This window comes from Malaya genurostris, chromosome 2, assembly GCF_030247185.1.
Source record: "Malaya genurostris strain Urasoe2022 chromosome 2, Malgen_1.1, whole genome shotgun sequence".
In the NCBI taxonomy this organism is placed as follows: domain Eukaryota; kingdom Metazoa; phylum Arthropoda; class Insecta; order Diptera; family Culicidae; genus Malaya; species Malaya genurostris.
The window spans coordinates 246,895,085-246,912,506 of NC_080571.1; the positions used below are offsets into that span (position 1 = coordinate 246,895,085).

Sequence of the window (17,422 nt, forward strand, 5' to 3'; positions counted from 1 at the left end):
TTTTATGGCGTCCGCCGTCGACCTGCCTCTGCGGAACCCGTACTGTTGACTGGACAGTCCTCCTGCCTCCTCTATGAAGGGGGCTGTTGAGGATGATTTTCTCAAGGAGCTTACCCACAGTGTCTATCAGACAGATTGGTCTATACGCCGAAGGATCCCCTGGGGGTTTCCCAGGTTTCGGTAATAGTACCAACCTTTGTCTTTTCCAAATGTCTGGGAACATACGCTCTTCCAGACAACTCTGTATGACCTCCCTGAACATGTCCGGTTTTGTCATTATAGCCGCCTTAAGAGCCAAATGACGTGGTTTGTGGCCTTCTTCTTGCTCGCGCATAGCATGCAACGTGGCGTTCTTTCGCATGCATACGCCTTGTGCCCCTCGCCGCCGCAACGCTTGCAGAGGTTGCTCCGGTCTGGGCCTTTGCAGTTCCACGACTTGTGGCCAGGTTCGAAACACCTGAAGCACATGTCGACCTCCGGCGGTTGGTAAGCGGTCACTGGGCATACCGACCATCCGACCTTTAGCCTGCCCACTTTGAGGACCTTATTAGCATCCGTGGCCGATAGCTTAAATGTAGCTATCTGGGTGCCCTGTGGTCCTTTCCTCATGCGGATGGATTCCCGTGAGACATCCACACCTCCTTGCTGAGATTGCTGCCTCTATATAAGAAGCATAGTACACCTCTATTGTTTTGGCCGGATTTAGCGTCGGCTCACTATTCCAAAACCACTCTCAATTGGCTTGCGGAAAAAGGTATAAATTTCAATCCACCAAATTGCCCTCAGCTTCGACCCATCGAACGTTACTGGGCAATCGTGAAGAGGGTCTTCAAAAAGACTGGTGAGGCAGCTGGGAACCTGCAAGAGGTAAAAAAAAATTGGGCTCAAGCGTCCAACAAATGCGATGCAACACTTGTCCGGAACTTGATGATGAGCGTTCGTTCAAAAGTTCGAAAATTCGTGAAGAAATAACTAAAATTTCATCCGGTTTTCATTATGCTCAAGTTTAACCTCGTACAATAAAGGATCAATTTGTAGTTTGAATAAAATATCGTTTTTTATCATAATTTGAAAGAAAAATTTATTGGTTTGTCTGATGAAACTACCCTGGGTCAGTTTCAGTTTTCTCAAACGAAAACGACATTAGTTTGACCAAAATCGGCACAGCCATATCTAAGAACTCGACATCTGTCCATATTAAATATATTATCATATAAAAAAAACTCGACCCCTTCGTTATCAACACACTTACAGGCACACACACGAATATTTGCTCAGTTCGTCGAGCTGAATCGAATGGTATATAAAACTCGGGCGTCCGTTTCTCAGTAAATTTGAACAAATTCTAGGTCTATTGTAGTCATCACATTAACAGAGTCGCCATATTATTTTGGGATTACTCGTCTTTCAATCAACGAATTATGATAAAATCGAGTACTTTTTTTTACTCGGCTCTTCGGCTCGGCTCTAAGGCTCTAAGAAGCAATACCACAGAAAAAATAGTTTGAAAATTGTTCAATACTGCTGTTATAGCCGCGCGATAACTCGAAGCAAATGCATCTATTTTCATCTTGCCCGTGAGGTCAATCTATCGAACAGAGACAGCAGATTTCAATCCAACTAATGGTTGTCATTTATGAGATGAGTACTGGACCCGTTGCCCTATATCATATACTTCTCGAAGAGAGAACTGATTTTCCTTCTTTGGGACCCTGGAATAAATTAACTTGAAGACGCACTGGTGTTCCCTGGGCATGTGTCCACAAAAACTACTCGAGCACACGCGATGTGTAAATAAGCACTATTGTTTTTAAGTATTCCTATAATTAGAGATAGTATGACAATTTTTCGCCTTTATCTATAGACTTTCGATCGGAGCTTCGGTGACTCCTATTGTTATATACCATATGACTCAGCTTGGCAAGATCAGAAAATGTTTGCGGGTGCAAATAAGAGTGTATGTATGTGCGTGCACCTTTCATAGATTTTTCTCCGCTTAATTTGCTCAGAGATGGAGAAATCGTTTTTTACAAACTTATGTGCATTTAAAAGCTACTCTTGAGTTGGGAATCAAGTTCGCAGATCACTTGGCCGTCCTTTTTGGTTCCTGAGATATAATGATATAAATGAGGTAACCGACAAAATGATCAATCTGAATAACCACTAGTTGGTTTATGCAGAGGTGTTTTGGCGTTCTCATATAGAAAACATTCTGATATGTCATTCTTTTTAACAAATTCATAGCCATGTTCAGATCTATTTATTTATACGTATGAATGATATCGATAGTATCGATATTCGATTTCAGTCGATATTTCCCACATCTGATGCCAAGAAACCTTTTCTCAATCATCGCAAAATACTTATGAGAATATCTCTATTTAAACAAATAATCAAACGATAACAACATGCAGTAAAAAAAGGTTTTATTGATTGTATATACAATGTATCATGCATAAGGACATGAGTCATGTCATGTAAACTTATAAACAAAAACCTATTCTTAATCCATCTAATGGTGTGATAGTGCGTTTCTGTTTCATCGCCACAGTCTCATTGAAACATGTTTTACCTTTTTATTAAGATAATTTCTGACAATAATTTCAGCTCATTTTAGACACCAATTTCCTCAGATCGATTCGGGTAGTTCACAAAACTATGCCTCAGCGCGTATGTCACAAATTCGGCAGCATTTCTCAGACCAAACGTATCAGCAGCAATACAGTTGAACGTGATCATAGGTCACTATCTCCGGTGAGGTTGAAGGAAATCATAATGGTTCTCTTTCCCCATCACGACACGTCCCCCTGGCAGCCAGCCCCGCTACCAGCGAACGAAGTTGAAAATGTGACGAATGAGGAGTTGCTCACTGCGGCGATATCGCTCGATACAAAGAAAGCCCCGGGGCCAGACGTATTAAGTGTGCCCCAGGGACCGTTGGTACATGCCGGAGATTGCGTGATCCCCTCCAAGAGATCACTGAAACAATTGGGTGTCATGCTTGACGAGAAACTCAGCTTCAGCAAGCACGTTGAATACGCCTGCAAGCGCGCATCAATAGCGATCGCGGCGCTCTCACCATTGATGGCCAACAGCTCGCCTGTGCGCTCCAGTAAACGTAGGTTACTGGCAGGAGTGGCAGTTTCGATCCTCAGGTACGACAGCCGGGTATGGGCGTCGGCACTTAATGTGGAACGCAACACACAGATGCTGGAGAGTACGCATAGACTGATGTGTCTTCGAGAGATCAGTGCATACCGCACTTTATCGAGGGATGATGCCTATCGGTCTGATAGTGAAGGAAGACGCGGAGTGCTACAGCATGCGAGGATACAGGAACGCCCGTAGGGCCTCCAAAGCCGCTTCTCTACGCAGATGGCAACAAGAGTGGGACAGCTCAACCAAGGGTAGGTGGACACATCAGCTCATACCTAGGGTATCGAGTTGGTTAGATAGACCTCACGGAGAAGTGAACTTCGGCCTGACGCAATTCCTCACAGGCCACGGGTGCTTCAGGTGGTACCTCCACAGGTTCGGCCACGTGACATCCCCTGTATGTCCTGGCTGCCCAGACGAGATCGAGGCGGCAGAGCACGTCTTGTTCGCATGTTCCCGTTTCGCGACTCAAAGGAGTGAGCTACTGGAGGCATGCGGCATTAACACCACACCGGAGAACCTGATCCAGAGAATGTGCCACTGCGTAGAGAACTGGAACGTAGTGTCGACCGCGGCATCCCAAATTGCGGGCATATTGCAGCGGAAATGGAGTACGAAGCAACAACAGGCAGCCGCGACCACTAGTCGCGTGCAACCGTAGTAGGCTCAAGAGGGATCAGCAAATAAACGTCGGTCCGGGAGAACCTCCTTCACCGGGGAGCTCTTCGTCGGAGTAGTCTAGATCCTTCGTCGGGGACTAGACGAGTAGTACGTAAAACTGTTAGGATCGTCGGGGCGCCAGTGAACCGTAAGCTATCCTCCAACCGGAATCACTGGATCGACCCAGGCATCCTCTCGGTCGGGCGTTGACGGGTGTCGAAAGCGTCGGTTTCGGGGGAGCCTCCTTCGTCGGGAAACTCTCCGTCGGTGTAGGCTAGATCCTTCGGCGGGGGCTAGTCGAGTAGTCGCCACAACACCGATTCGAGTCGTCGAGGCGCCAGCGAACCGGAAGCCATGCTCCAACCGGAATCGCGGGACCGACCTCGGCACTCTTGCGGGTGTCCCGTGTAGTGTAAGAGAGGACTCAGTGTCGGAAGAATCTCCTTCGCCAGGAAACTCTCCGTCGGAGTAGTCTAGATCCTTTGTCGGGGACTAGATGAGTAGATCGTCGCGTAGTACCGCTAGGATCGTCTGAGCGCCAGTGAACCGGAAGTCACGCTCCAAACGGAATCATTGGATCGACTTAGGCATCCTTTCGGTCGGGTCGTAGACGAGTACCGTAAGCGTCGCACAGTGGTTCGAATCAATAAAAACGTGGACATAAATCAGTAGCTGCCAAACCGTTCTTTTAATGCATATAGTTGCTTTGAAGAAATTATTTACAAATATATACTGCGTAATTTGATCATATCATTAATTGTTCATGGCCTACTTTGACAACAAATGTAACCATAACTTTTTTATCTGAAGAGATAGAATTTTTTTTTCTTCTACAAAGTTTTAGAACTATTAAAAATAATTTACTTTGTCAAATATACCAAAAGTATAGGTCGCACCGTTTCGGATATACAAAGCGTTTTTATGGCAACCCCCTTAAAATCAGTTTTTTATTCATAAATTGTTTCGAGTTATTTTGTTATGCATACTTTGTTTGGAATAATTGTAGAAATTGTAAAATCGCATATTTTTGTTCAAGATAGTGCATAGGTTTGTTCTTTCCTGGCAAAGTTATGCAACATTTTACCATTTTTTTTACCTAGGATAAAACCTTGCACCGAAGCGAAATATGCAACTTTATGCAGCTGATTTTTACAAAATTTGTAGGAAAAGATGTGCCCAATATCATATAAAAAAATCTAAGTGGAACTCGGTGGAACTTTTTTTTTAGGTCTTTTCAAAGTTAGTTTTAATTACTGAATTAGGGCAACCCCCTTAAAACTACTTTTCTAGTCATAACTTGTTTCGTGTTATTTTTTATGCATACTTCGTTTGGAATAATTGTAGAAAATATAGAATTTCATAATTTTGTAGAAGCTAATGCATAAGTTTATTCTTTTCTGGAAAATTTATGCATAATTTTACCTTTTTTACCTAGGAAACCTTGTGCCGAAGCGAAATATGCAGCTTAATGCAGCAAACTTTAATAATACTTATAGGAGAACATGTACCTTATCCAATTTATTTTCCAATGAGTATATCTTGAGTACTCTTCGTGTGACTCATTTTCACTATGGTCATGCTGAAACCATGAATGGTTAAGAAACAGAGGGTGTCGAAAAAAAATAATTTTGTTTTTGACGAAAAATTTTTTTTTCTATCTCATTTCAAAGAAAAAAACATTTCAAGTATTTTTGCTGAAGATATGAATAATGTAAAAAAAAAACTTTTTTGAGATATTTGCTTTATTTTAAAAACAGTTTTTTTGGATTTACCTACGTAGAATTTATCTCTATTACCTAAGTATCTACTACAAAGTTAGCATTTAAATGAGTAACTTTTCCCAACACTTTTCACAACCTAATCAATCAACTAGGTAGTTAATGTTACCTAATAAATCATTACAATATGTCACTTAGTCGCATTGCATTCGATCAATAAGCATCAGTCACGCTATCGTCCGAGTTTTCCGTATCGCTAATTTCTTGTTCTGTTGTAAGTTCTAGCATATCAATTGCTTCCAGTGACAATTTCTTTCTAGTTTTGATAGGATAGTTATAAATATTCAAAATCAGTGGGTCAGACGCTACTAGGAGTGCCCAAGTTTGGATTTTTTTTATTTGTTTATTAATTTTTAACTATTTTCATTCAATAAACTATAAAGGTTGTTTTATGGAATCGCTTATTTGAAACCTAAGAAAAAACCGTACATTCATGCTTTGGACGAATTTTTGTATCTTTGTTATATTTTACAGGCTGTTGGAAAAGAGCTTTGTGTGTAATACCCCATGAATTATTACTATACATGCTATGCACGTATGCAAATATATGAAAGATATTTCTATCCTATTTCCGACTACCAGTCTGGACGCGCGTAAACACGTATAAACAAGTTCATGCTTGCACGCGCAACTTAAGCAAATTGTTGCGATTTTTATTTTGTTACTTTTTACAATTGACAATATTAGAATAAATCTAAGTGGAACTAGATGCAATTTTAGGCCTTTTCAAATTTAGTTTTAATTATTGAAAATCCGAAAAATTATCAAAACTTCAACACATATTTAAAAAATGGAAAAATGTTTTCTAGACAAAATATGATAAAGTATTGTTAAAGTACAAGCCTTTACGAAGAGATTTCATGTTTAAACGTGTAAATAAATTGAGTTATCGCGAAGCAACACGATTTTTAAGACGAGATGTTGATCGGGCGACGCTCACTGCAAAAGTGAGTTACAGAAATAGCAGACGCGTGACGCCCTCTGTTTCTTAACCATTCATGGTTTCAGCATGACCATAGTGAAAATGAGTCACACGAAGGGTACTCAAGATATACTCATTGGAAAATAAATTGGATAAGGTACATGTTCTCCTATAAGTATTATTTAAGTTTGCTGCATTAAGCTGCATATTTCGCTTCAGCACAAGGTTTCCTAGGTAAAAAAGGTAAAATTAAGCATAAATTTTCCAGAAAAGAATAAACTTATGCATTAGCTTCTACAAAATTATGAAATTCTATATTTTCTACAATTATTCCAAACGAAGTATGCATAAAAAATAACACGAAACAAGTTATGACTAGAAAACTAGTTTTAAGGGGGTTGCCATAATTCAGTAATTAAAACTAACTTTGAAAAGACCTAAAAAAAAGTTCCACCGAGTTCCACTTAGATTTTTTTTTATGATATTGGGCACATCTTTTCCTACAAATTTTGTAAAAATCAGCTGCATAAAGTTGCATATTTCGCTTCGGTGCAAGGTTTTATCCTAGGTAAAAAAGGTAAAATGTTGCATAACTTTGCCAGGAAAGAACAAACCTATGCACTATATTCAACAAAAATATGCGATTTTATAAATTCTACAATTATTCCAAACAAAGTATGCATAACAAAATAACTCGAAACAATTTATGAATAAAAAACTGATTTTAAGGGGGTTGCCATAAAACGCTTTGTATATCCGAAACGGTGCGACCTAGACTTTTGGTATATTTGACAAAGTAAATTATTTTTAATAGTTCTAAAACTTTGTAGAAAAAAAATTTCTATCTCTTCAGATAAAAAAGTTATGGTTACATTTTTTGTCAAAGTAGGCCATGATATGATATGATTAAATTACGCGGTATATATTTGTAAATAATTTCTTCAAAGCAACTATATGCATTAAAAGAACGGTTTGGCAGCTACTGATTTATGTCCACGTTTTTATTGATTCGAACCACTGTGCGTCGGTTCGGGAGGACTTCCCTCGTCGGGGAACCCTCCGTCGGTGTAGACTAGATCTTTTGGCGGAGACTAGTCGAGTAGTTCCGCGACGTAGCATCAGTTCTGGGTCGTCGAGGCGCCAGTAAACCGGAAGCTACCCTCCTACCGGCATCACTGAACCGACCTCGTCATCCAACTGGTCGATCCCTCGAGAGCAGGATGCTGATCCCCATTCTGCATAAACCTGGGGAGGGTGCTGTGATCACCAATAGCCTTCCACCCCGAAGTAATACCTAGCGGTGGTACCGGGGAGGTAGGGTTGGAGATCCAAGGTGTTTTAGTGGGTAGTTCCAATCAACAGTCGGGTAGTCCTGTGGAGAGTCCCTCATTCCGTGCATAAATGCATTTCACCTTGTAAAAAAAACAATTATGATGCGGATGTAAAAACAATGTCGATTACGTCACTTGTACGATTATATCTCCGGAACTTGCGCGGTAATGAGTTTTGACGTTTACAGAACCCTAAGTAACAGTCATCTGATCTTCAAACCTGTTCAATGAATCAATAGCAGTTTCCAACCAAGCCTATATTTGTTGAAATTGGCTCAGCCATCTTCGAGAAAATTGAGCGGTAAGAAATAGAGCGCAAATATAAATATCCAGAATCATAAATAACAGTCATTTCATCTTCGAACTTGATCAATAGTAATTTTCTAACGAGTTTGTTGAAATCGGTTCAGCCATCTTCGAGAAAATTGAGAGGTAATTCGTTGGCAAGTGCGCACACAAACATATACACGTTCACACATAAATTCTCCGATCTCGTCGTATATAACACTATAGGTCTCCGAGGATTCGTTCGAATGTCGGTTTTCCATGCAATTCAATAACCTTTTATTAGGCAAAAAGGGTCGAAAGTTTAAAAAAGAGTCCGCCATGTCCGCAGAATGTGAAACTGTTTTGCGTTTAAAACGTTTAGGGGGAAAATGATGTTGCGAGCCCTGGACAAATACATCACCAACATAAACACTTCAGCACTCGAGTTTCTAATTCAAACGGGCGATACTTTTTATCGCCCTGAATTCAATAGAGACAGAAACCATTGAACTTATCTTTCACTCTAGTCCTGCAAAGTCTTTTTCTGTGCAAGGAAAACGTTTCCAATTTACTTCTGCACGGACTTCTCACCGACCACTCAAGACAACAATACTGCTTAAGTTACAATCCATTTAATTTTCATTACTCGCTGAAGTTATGAAGAAACCATTTCTTGATGTATTTCATCGTAGAAATAAAAACAGGTAGCTAAATAGATATCAGAAGGTCAAAGTATTCAGCCTTACACTGCAGCCCCGTTCCAGAAGTAAGTCATATACTAGAATTAACTTTTTAAAACTCTTTCAAGTTTTTTCATTCATTACACCGAAATGCCGAAATTTATACAATCACTAAAAGCAACGTTCTGCACCAGAGAAAGCCGTCTGCTACATCGATACACTGTTTTTCTGTTCATTCAACATGCGCAACGTCCGACTGACCGACCGACCGTTCAAACCCAACCCTATACAATCATCCACTATCTCGTTGGGAAATTGCATGCGGCGCATTCCAGCTGCAATAAAGCATGAATGTTTATTGATTTGACAAGCATCCAAATGGGTTTTTAAGGGCAGCGAATGCTGATCGTAAACAAGGGTAATTTTTACTATCATACGGCACGATATGACCGAAGGAACAAGTGCATCCCAGAGGTCAGGGAACTTCCGACCGGCAGCGAATTTCAGTAGGGTAAAATTTATCTGCTTTTTTGCTGTTGCCTAGCTGCTTTTAGTTTGAATCGTGAAACCATTCTGAGATTGTTACACGAAACTAGTAATTACAGTCACAGTCAGGTCAACTCTAGAAGAGAGTATTTGCTGTCTGACGAATTAAAGATTCTCGTACTAATTTGTACCCAACTGAAAGTTATTTAGATTTCCGTTTTAGTTGTGGAGGTATACAGGATCATACATACATACAACACTTTCTTTTGTATGTATATTATTTTTATTGCTTTACTAATAATTAAAGAACTTTAAAGTAAAACAAATTCAGAGGGTAGTATTTACATCTGCGGAATTCCGTCTGAATTTGTCAAGTAGTGTCATGTCAACAAAAAAAGCTTCGACAAAAACCTATGGTCGCTGTCATGGAAAATCCAAGCCACTGAACATCTGGAAATCGACAATTCGACCATGTTCCGCGTGGTAAAATCGCTCAAAGAGACTCAAAAGACCCAGCGACGAAGAAATGCAACCCCTGAACACAGGGATGGTGTTTGATTACTTCAAGCGCAACCTCGACACGGTACAACCAATAAGCTCAATTTTTCCGCCTGATTTGTCAAACAGAAATTGAAGCGGATCGGATATTACATCTTCAAGATAAGAAAGGCGTCTAACTGAACCTATGAAAATAATACGCTAGACAAACCCCGGCGGAAAGTTGTACCGCGAGTGAATGCATTGTAATAGATAATGAGACGAAGCTTTTGGCAAGAAATATTTGGTATGGCAAGCGATCTGTTGATATCGCAAGGAAGAATGCATCCAGGAGTACCTCTGGTCCAACGAAATTGACACTCTGTTTAGACTGGATTAGGCAGCGTGTCATTACGCGAAACCGGTGGTAAAATGATACGAAACCGATGATTTGTGTGCCGAAGGAAGCAAATCCGGCAAACTCACAAACATTTTCCTCAGAAGAAAAATTCTAAGCGATTACGGAAGTCTTGAGAAACAACGAAGATTTGAATAAAGAGTGGATGAAAGTGGGTGAGGGCTCAAGTTTTTCATAGAATTTTAGGGATAGCATTAAGTCCAATGAGAATACATTTATCCTGAGAAAGAATATTGAACAAACAAAAAAATCAAACGGTCTACGTCAACGAATGCTCCGCATACATTTTCAAAGGTAGAGTCATTGATTGAACAAAACTTGGAAAATAAATTCCAATCATCCATTGTCAGAACTGAAAACAACGCAATTATTCAAATCAATATGGAAACATGCGGCAATCACTCCGTTCTGCATAAGTCTCGGCTGAAATAAATAGACGTGTTTGTGCAAGAGAAGTGCGGAAGCAACTAGAGAAACGCTTTGTTAAAAGAATTGATTGGAAAACTAAACATACATAGCTTTCAATTTAGCCGTACAAAACTGGGTAGTGTGTTCAAGTTTCGAATCGCTATGGCAATGGCAACACATTTAAAAAAATATAAAATCACAGGCTTATGAGCAATTCCAGAAATGGGTAACAAGTCATCAGATTTCACATCAAAATTTCAACATCCGTTTTCAATGAAACTGAACGAATTCAACAATTCGAACAACATTTTGTAAGTTTTTCGTGGAAAAATATTGAGAAATAAGTCGGTGAAGAGGTATTTTTGAAAACGCTTCTTAAAAATCATGATTTGCGGTATCCACTGTATCTCAGCGCAGACTAATCAGAAGTGAACAAATGAACGCAGCATAGTTAGAGTAGAAGTTTTTCTAGACCCCAACGTTTCTGTTTAATTTTTTTTTAATTTTTTAAATTTTTGGTGGTTGTTCAAATTGAAAACAACGATATTTCACAAAAAAAAATCCGCAATTTTGTAGCTGTTAAACCTCCCCAAAGTAACAAACAACGAAAAGGAAAACGTTGGGGTATGGTTTTTTATATGTAGAAAGTGTGTGCAAAATTTGAAAAAAAATGGTACAGTAGTTTTTGAATGACGAAGGACACGGACTTTCAAAACCTGCTTTCGAGAAAAACGCGTTTAAAGTTTTTTGTCTATAAAATCAATGGAAACAATCTATTACTCCAGGGAGCCCGTAGGACCTAACACTTTCAAAAAATCATATTTTTTCTTTTATAATTTATTATAATGAAACATTTCAAGAATGTTTTGTCAAGTTTTGAAGTCAATCGAAGGAGAAATTTATTGTCTGTGCGCCGAGCTCTTGCTTCTTCGCAGAATGAGATAGCCATAGATAAAGGTTCATAACTTCCAGAGTTTCGTTCCAATAGGCTTGAATATTCCTAAAATGTTTTACTATAAGAAAATATAAAGAAAATAATAAATGATGATTTTTCAAAAGTGTTAGACCCTACCCGTCCCTTAAGAAAGTTCATGCAACAAATACGTTCTCCCTTACAGAAAATTAATCTTGAGTCGAATTGGTCTCGTCACTCGGACAAATTGACATACGGCCACTGGAATAAAAAATGTAATGATACTTTTCTTATATCACTCATATTCTCAAAAAGGTACAGGAAGGTTCTTCAAAAAACTATTATCTGAATAGAAACAGAGAAGTTTGTTTTGGCGTGATTTTTCATAACCTATAAAATGGAAATGTTTTGAGCGGAATTTTGAATAAGCATCGTCGTTCTGAAAGACAGCTTTTCTTCAATAACACATCATCAGATCCGGATATAATTCACTAATTATATATGGGATCACCAGACCATTCATCTGAACCTCTAAGTTTATCTCTATATCAAATCGACAAACCTGATTTAGAGAAACGGGCATAGCGTGATGGGAAACCGAAAACCGGAAATATTGAGGAAAAAACCCACTTCTTATTCCACCTAGTGGTGTGATACTGCCTTTCTTGTGCCACTCAAATAGTGTAATTAGAACATTTTTTTTTTCATTGACACTAATTTTACTAGAATCATTTGGGTCCATTCAGAATGATTTGAATAATTTACATAAGCTAACTACAACGCTCACGTCGCTTATTTGGTAACATTCATGGAACCGAAAGTATTAGTAATAAAAAAATAAAATATAATAAAATGCGGATCGAAAAAGTGCGACTTGTCGGTTACGTCATTCTTATCATTAGATTTCCGGAACCAGAAGTAACAGCCATTTTATCATCGAATATGGTCAATGAATGAATTGTAACTTTCAAACGAACCTAAATTTGATGAAATCTATTGAAGTTTGGAACTGGACGGAGGAAAAACAAGCGTTTTGCTGACTTATACCATTATATCGCTGAAACCAAAAGATATTTGATTTGACCATTTGATATTGAAATGAGATGAATGGCCCAACAGTAGCTTTTAAACGAGCCTAATTTCGGTGAAACGAGTTTACCAAGAACCAAAAATTTAGAACTGTAAAGAAAAATGCGTTTTGTCGGTTACATCACCTATACCATTATATCGATGGATCTGAAAGAGTCCGCTATTTGATCTTCGAACTTGATCAATTAATCAATATTAGCTTTGAAATGAACCCACTAAAATGTTATGATTGTTTTTTCATAAAACACTAGGTAATCCTCAAATATCGATGATGCCAGATCGATTAAAATTAATCCTATACAGTTTCAGAAAAGTCATAAAATAATAAAAGTTTGAAGGAAAATCTGAGAGAGTATTACATTTATAATTCATTTAAATAAGTATTGATTTTTTTTAAATAATGAATGTATGAATAGCAAAATGATGGTCTTAATTGAGCCCTCCAAGTGTCTCATACATCACATTTTCAAAAAATGAAATACAAAAAAACTACCGGCGAAATAAAATTGTTGTTGGAAAATTGTATTAATTCATTACCAAAAATATTGACCGTAGAATACAGCTACAGTGATTGGAGAACGCGAAGCAAAACAAAGCAATCCAATGCGATTTACCGTTACGGCACGCGTTCACACTAACAGATTTACTTTGATAAAAAAAACTAGCTCGCACGTGCGCCTTGACGCTTCGCGTGACGCTTGCACTCTGGCAGCAACCCTACTAACCGCTATTCAGTTGCACAAAAGGGTGGTCTACTCTAGATTGGGTAGAGCCCTATCTAATTAATTGATACGTCAGATATTATTGATTGATACGTCAGTCTCAAAGGTGTTTTATTCAAAGCTTGACAAAATGTGGATACCGAATCAGACAATGTCACGGACAACGACTAAAATATATATATATATATATATATATATATATATATATATATATATATATATATATATATATATATATATATATATATATATATATATATATATATATATATATATATATATATATATATATATATATATATATATATATATATATATATATATATATATATATAATAATAAGTTTTTGACATGGAAGGAAAATGCTGACTATTTGTTATTTACCAGTGGTCGTCCAAATAAAGCGGTAACACCAGAAAACATAAACAAAAATCCACAAAATCGTTTTGAATGATCGAGAAGTGAAGTTGCGTGAGTTAGCTGACGATGAGAACGTGTTGATGATTCTGAGCAGTGTTTGGCCATGTTTAAACGTAAAAACCGGATTTTTTGCGTCGATATGTGACAATGGATGAAACATGGATTCATCACTTCACTCCGGAATCAAAACGGTCGTCATCTGAGTGGACAGCAACTGACGAAAGCATCTGAAAGCACAACAATCGGTAACCTCGGTATTTTGGGATGTGCGTGGTGTAATATTTATCGACTATATTGAGAAAGGAAATACCATTAACGGTGAATATTATATAGCGTCATTGGAGCATTTGAAGGCTGAAATTGCAAAAATCGACCGCATATGACAAAGAAAAAAAATTTGTTTCATCAAGACAACGCACCGTGTCACAAGTCAATCAAAAAATTGTCAAAACTACATGAATTGATCTTCGACTTGCTTCCAAATCCATCGTTTCCGCCAGATTTGGCTCCCAGCAACTACTAGCTATTCGCAAAGCTGACAAAATGCTCGTTGGTAAGAAATTTCGCACGAATGAAGAGATTATCGCCGTAACTGAGGCCTAACACATGGATCAATAAGTCCCGAGATTAACAATGGAAACAACATTTTTTTTGCAAAATTTTTTTTTATTCATCAACATAATCACCTTTTAGTGTGATACAATGGTTCCAACGTTTTTCCAATTTCTCAATACCATGTTTATAAAAAAATTTATCTTTCGCTTCAAAATAAGCTTCAGTTTCAGCGATGACCTCCTCATTTGAGCCAAATCTTTTTCCCTGGAGCATTTTTTTAAGATCAGCAAAAAGCCAGTAGTCACTGGGGCTAAATCTGGCGAGTATGAGGGGTGGGGAAGCAGATCAAAGCCCAATTCGTTCAATTTCGCCATTGTTTTCATCGACTTGTGGCAGGCTGTTTTTGTTCCATCGAAAGCAATCGCGGCACCCACTTGGAAAAAATCTTTTCATGCTCAATTTTCCATGAAGGATAGTAAATACACTTCCATATGATATCTGTGTCATCTCAGCAATCTCACAGAGCTTCACTTTACGATCTTTCATTATAATTTTTGCCACTTCACTCACATTTTCCGGTGTAACGGCTTCCACAGGTCTACCCGAGCGTTCCGCGTCATTTGTGTCGGTACGACCACGTTTAAACTCGGCGAACCACCGACAAATCGTTACTTTTGATGGACAAGAGTTCGGATAACATTTTTCAATCCATTGTTTCGCTTGCACGGTGTTTTTACCCATTAAAAAACAATGTTTTATCAAAACACGAAACTCGGATTTTTTATTTTTTAAACAAACTACAAAATGACTTTACTCCAACCTCGATAACTCAGCTGTTTCTGGTCGGATTGACTTAAAATTTTGACCCGTTTCAAGCAAAGGTTAGTACTCTAGAAAGACGTGATTACTGGTTTACTACTAGCGCCATCTCTGCTTTAGTCTCGGGACTTATTGATCCATGTGTTATTTTGAAACAAAAGATAAATCGTTCTACAAAAGTGGTATTGAAATTTCAGAGCGGCGCTGGAATGATTGCGTTGCTCTTGATGGAGATTACGTTGATGAATAAAGTTAATTTTGAACCCAAAAAAATCCTGTTCTCTTTGTTTGGTCATTCGTCGTTATTCGTCTTCGTCGAGATCAGCATCCACTTCAATTTCACTAGTTCAAGTCACACAACCGTTCAATCACAATGAGCTAGTTCATACTACATATAAAGTCATACAAATAGAGTAAAATTGATGAAAATTTCTTGAGTTCAAGATATCTAATGATATTTGACAGTTCTGATACAATTCTAGCATGGTTCACAAACCAGCCATGACACAATTTTGTGTAAAGTTAAAAACCAAATACTTACAATCTCAATACGGCATAGACCAATACTGAATCGAAATATATAATATAAAACACAGAACAAATATGCATAACACTTACCTTTTCGGTACAAATTCAACCACTTGGAAAGAACTTTTGAAACAATAAAAAAAAATATTCGAGATCAATTGTCAATACCACGTCGGCAGCTGTCACAAGTAATTTGACAGTAAACTTCTGTGTTAGCAGAAAAACTGGCCCATGAACAAAAACAACCTTTCAAAGATACCCGGTCCATAACCTAGCCCTCCACCCTACTATTCTCCTTCAAAACATCACACGAAAAGCAACCACTTGGAAAACCCGTAGTGCAACAGTATAAAAATGTATCAACAAATGAAGTAGTACGTATGAAACCGGTTGAATGGGACTCACAATCATTCATTCATTCATGCAAGCTACGAAAACAATACACTAACTAATTTATACATTATTCTCTTCCAACACAAACCAGTTCATCGCATGCTGATAGAAATATCAAGACACTTAAACTACCGTAAAACAGAACCTTGGTACTACATTCCAATTATGAACATGACCTTCAGTTTCTTCAAACTTCACAGTACAACCTTGCTACAAAGCGTAAACGGAGGTAATTTCAGTTGATTTACTAACATTTCAAACTAAAACTTCAGAATCTTATCGATTATTTTGTGAAGCTATGCAGCGATCATCTCAATATCGGGGAAGAAAGCCGGTTTGTGCATCTGCTTTACCATGGTTGCCGTCAGGGTGGCTGATATGAGAATTAAAGAGATGGAGAGAGAGAGAGAGAGAGAGAGAGAGAGAGAGAGAAGCTAGCCTCCAAAGATCGCGCATTATCGATCAAAGCACTGCTTGAAACAGAAGTGGAAACAAGTAACCGCGATTGTGTTGAAACTCGTAACGACATGGATCTACGAACGAACTACATCAGAATCAGTTTAATTTTTTGTGTTCTGTTGATTTATAAAGGTAAATTTGAAGAAAATACAGAAAAAGCACATTGAAGTTTTTCTTGAAATTGCAGTTCACGGTAGTCTGCGACCTATTAGTCCGTTTAAAGAGGATGTACACTCGGCTATGTTTCCTAATGAAAGGCTTTCATTGGACGGTGAGATGAAACAAACAAAATATACTGGTTAAAGTTCTTACATCTATGATCTTGTAGATTGCCACCTGCGATATTACAAGTATGGCGATCGGAATCTCGTTGCACCTGCATTCGGAAAACCGGCATATCTAAGGGAATTCGCACATATGGCTGCCATCGGTTGGACTCAATCGGATGGCAGTGTTGACTGGAAATGTGGAGGATCTTTGATCCTGGAGAATTACGTTTTAACAGCAGCTCACTGCACGCAGGATAAGTAAGCTTCCCCATGGACTAATCCCGATTTACTATGCAGAGAAATAACAATTCCAATTTGTTTCCAGTGGATCCGCTCCGGATGTGGCACGCTTCGGAGATATCAATTTATTCAGTGACAAGGATGATAAGTATGCTCAACAGCTCAGGATTGTGGAAGTGATCAGACATCCTCAATACAAGTTTGCTTTTTCCTACGACGACATTGCACTACTGAGGCTGGACAAAAACGTGACGTAAGTAGTGTAATCGTACCGAACTTTATCCCCCTCAATTGAAATTTCTTGGGCATAGTAACATCTGCTAAGTCTGTTCAATGTATTTGAATGGTTGAAAGTGTAAAGTCGACTAATGGATCAGTATAACTACAAATGTCGTACCAGTTAACACCTTCAGACTTCAGAATGCCCAAATA

The 17,422-nt window shown here is 38.4% G+C and overlaps 1 protein-coding gene across 1 annotated transcript in view; it reads left to right on the top strand.

Moving 5' to 3' along the window:
• Positions 1–17,422, top strand: part of LOC131428540 (uncharacterized) — a 34,542-nt gene that overhangs the window by 10,697 nt on the left and 6,423 nt on the right. Inside the window, exons 2-6 of the mRNA XM_058592554.1 lie at positions 16,114–16,251; positions 16,319–16,613; positions 16,669–16,752; positions 16,810–17,008; positions 17,076–17,243. Of these exons, the coding sequence (XP_058448537.1) occupies positions 16,550–16,613; positions 16,669–16,752; positions 16,810–17,008; positions 17,076–17,243 (515 nt within the window). The 5' untranslated portion in view covers positions 16,114–16,251; positions 16,319–16,549. The remainder of the gene's footprint in view (positions 1–16,113; positions 16,252–16,318; positions 16,614–16,668; positions 16,753–16,809; positions 17,009–17,075; positions 17,244–17,422) is intronic.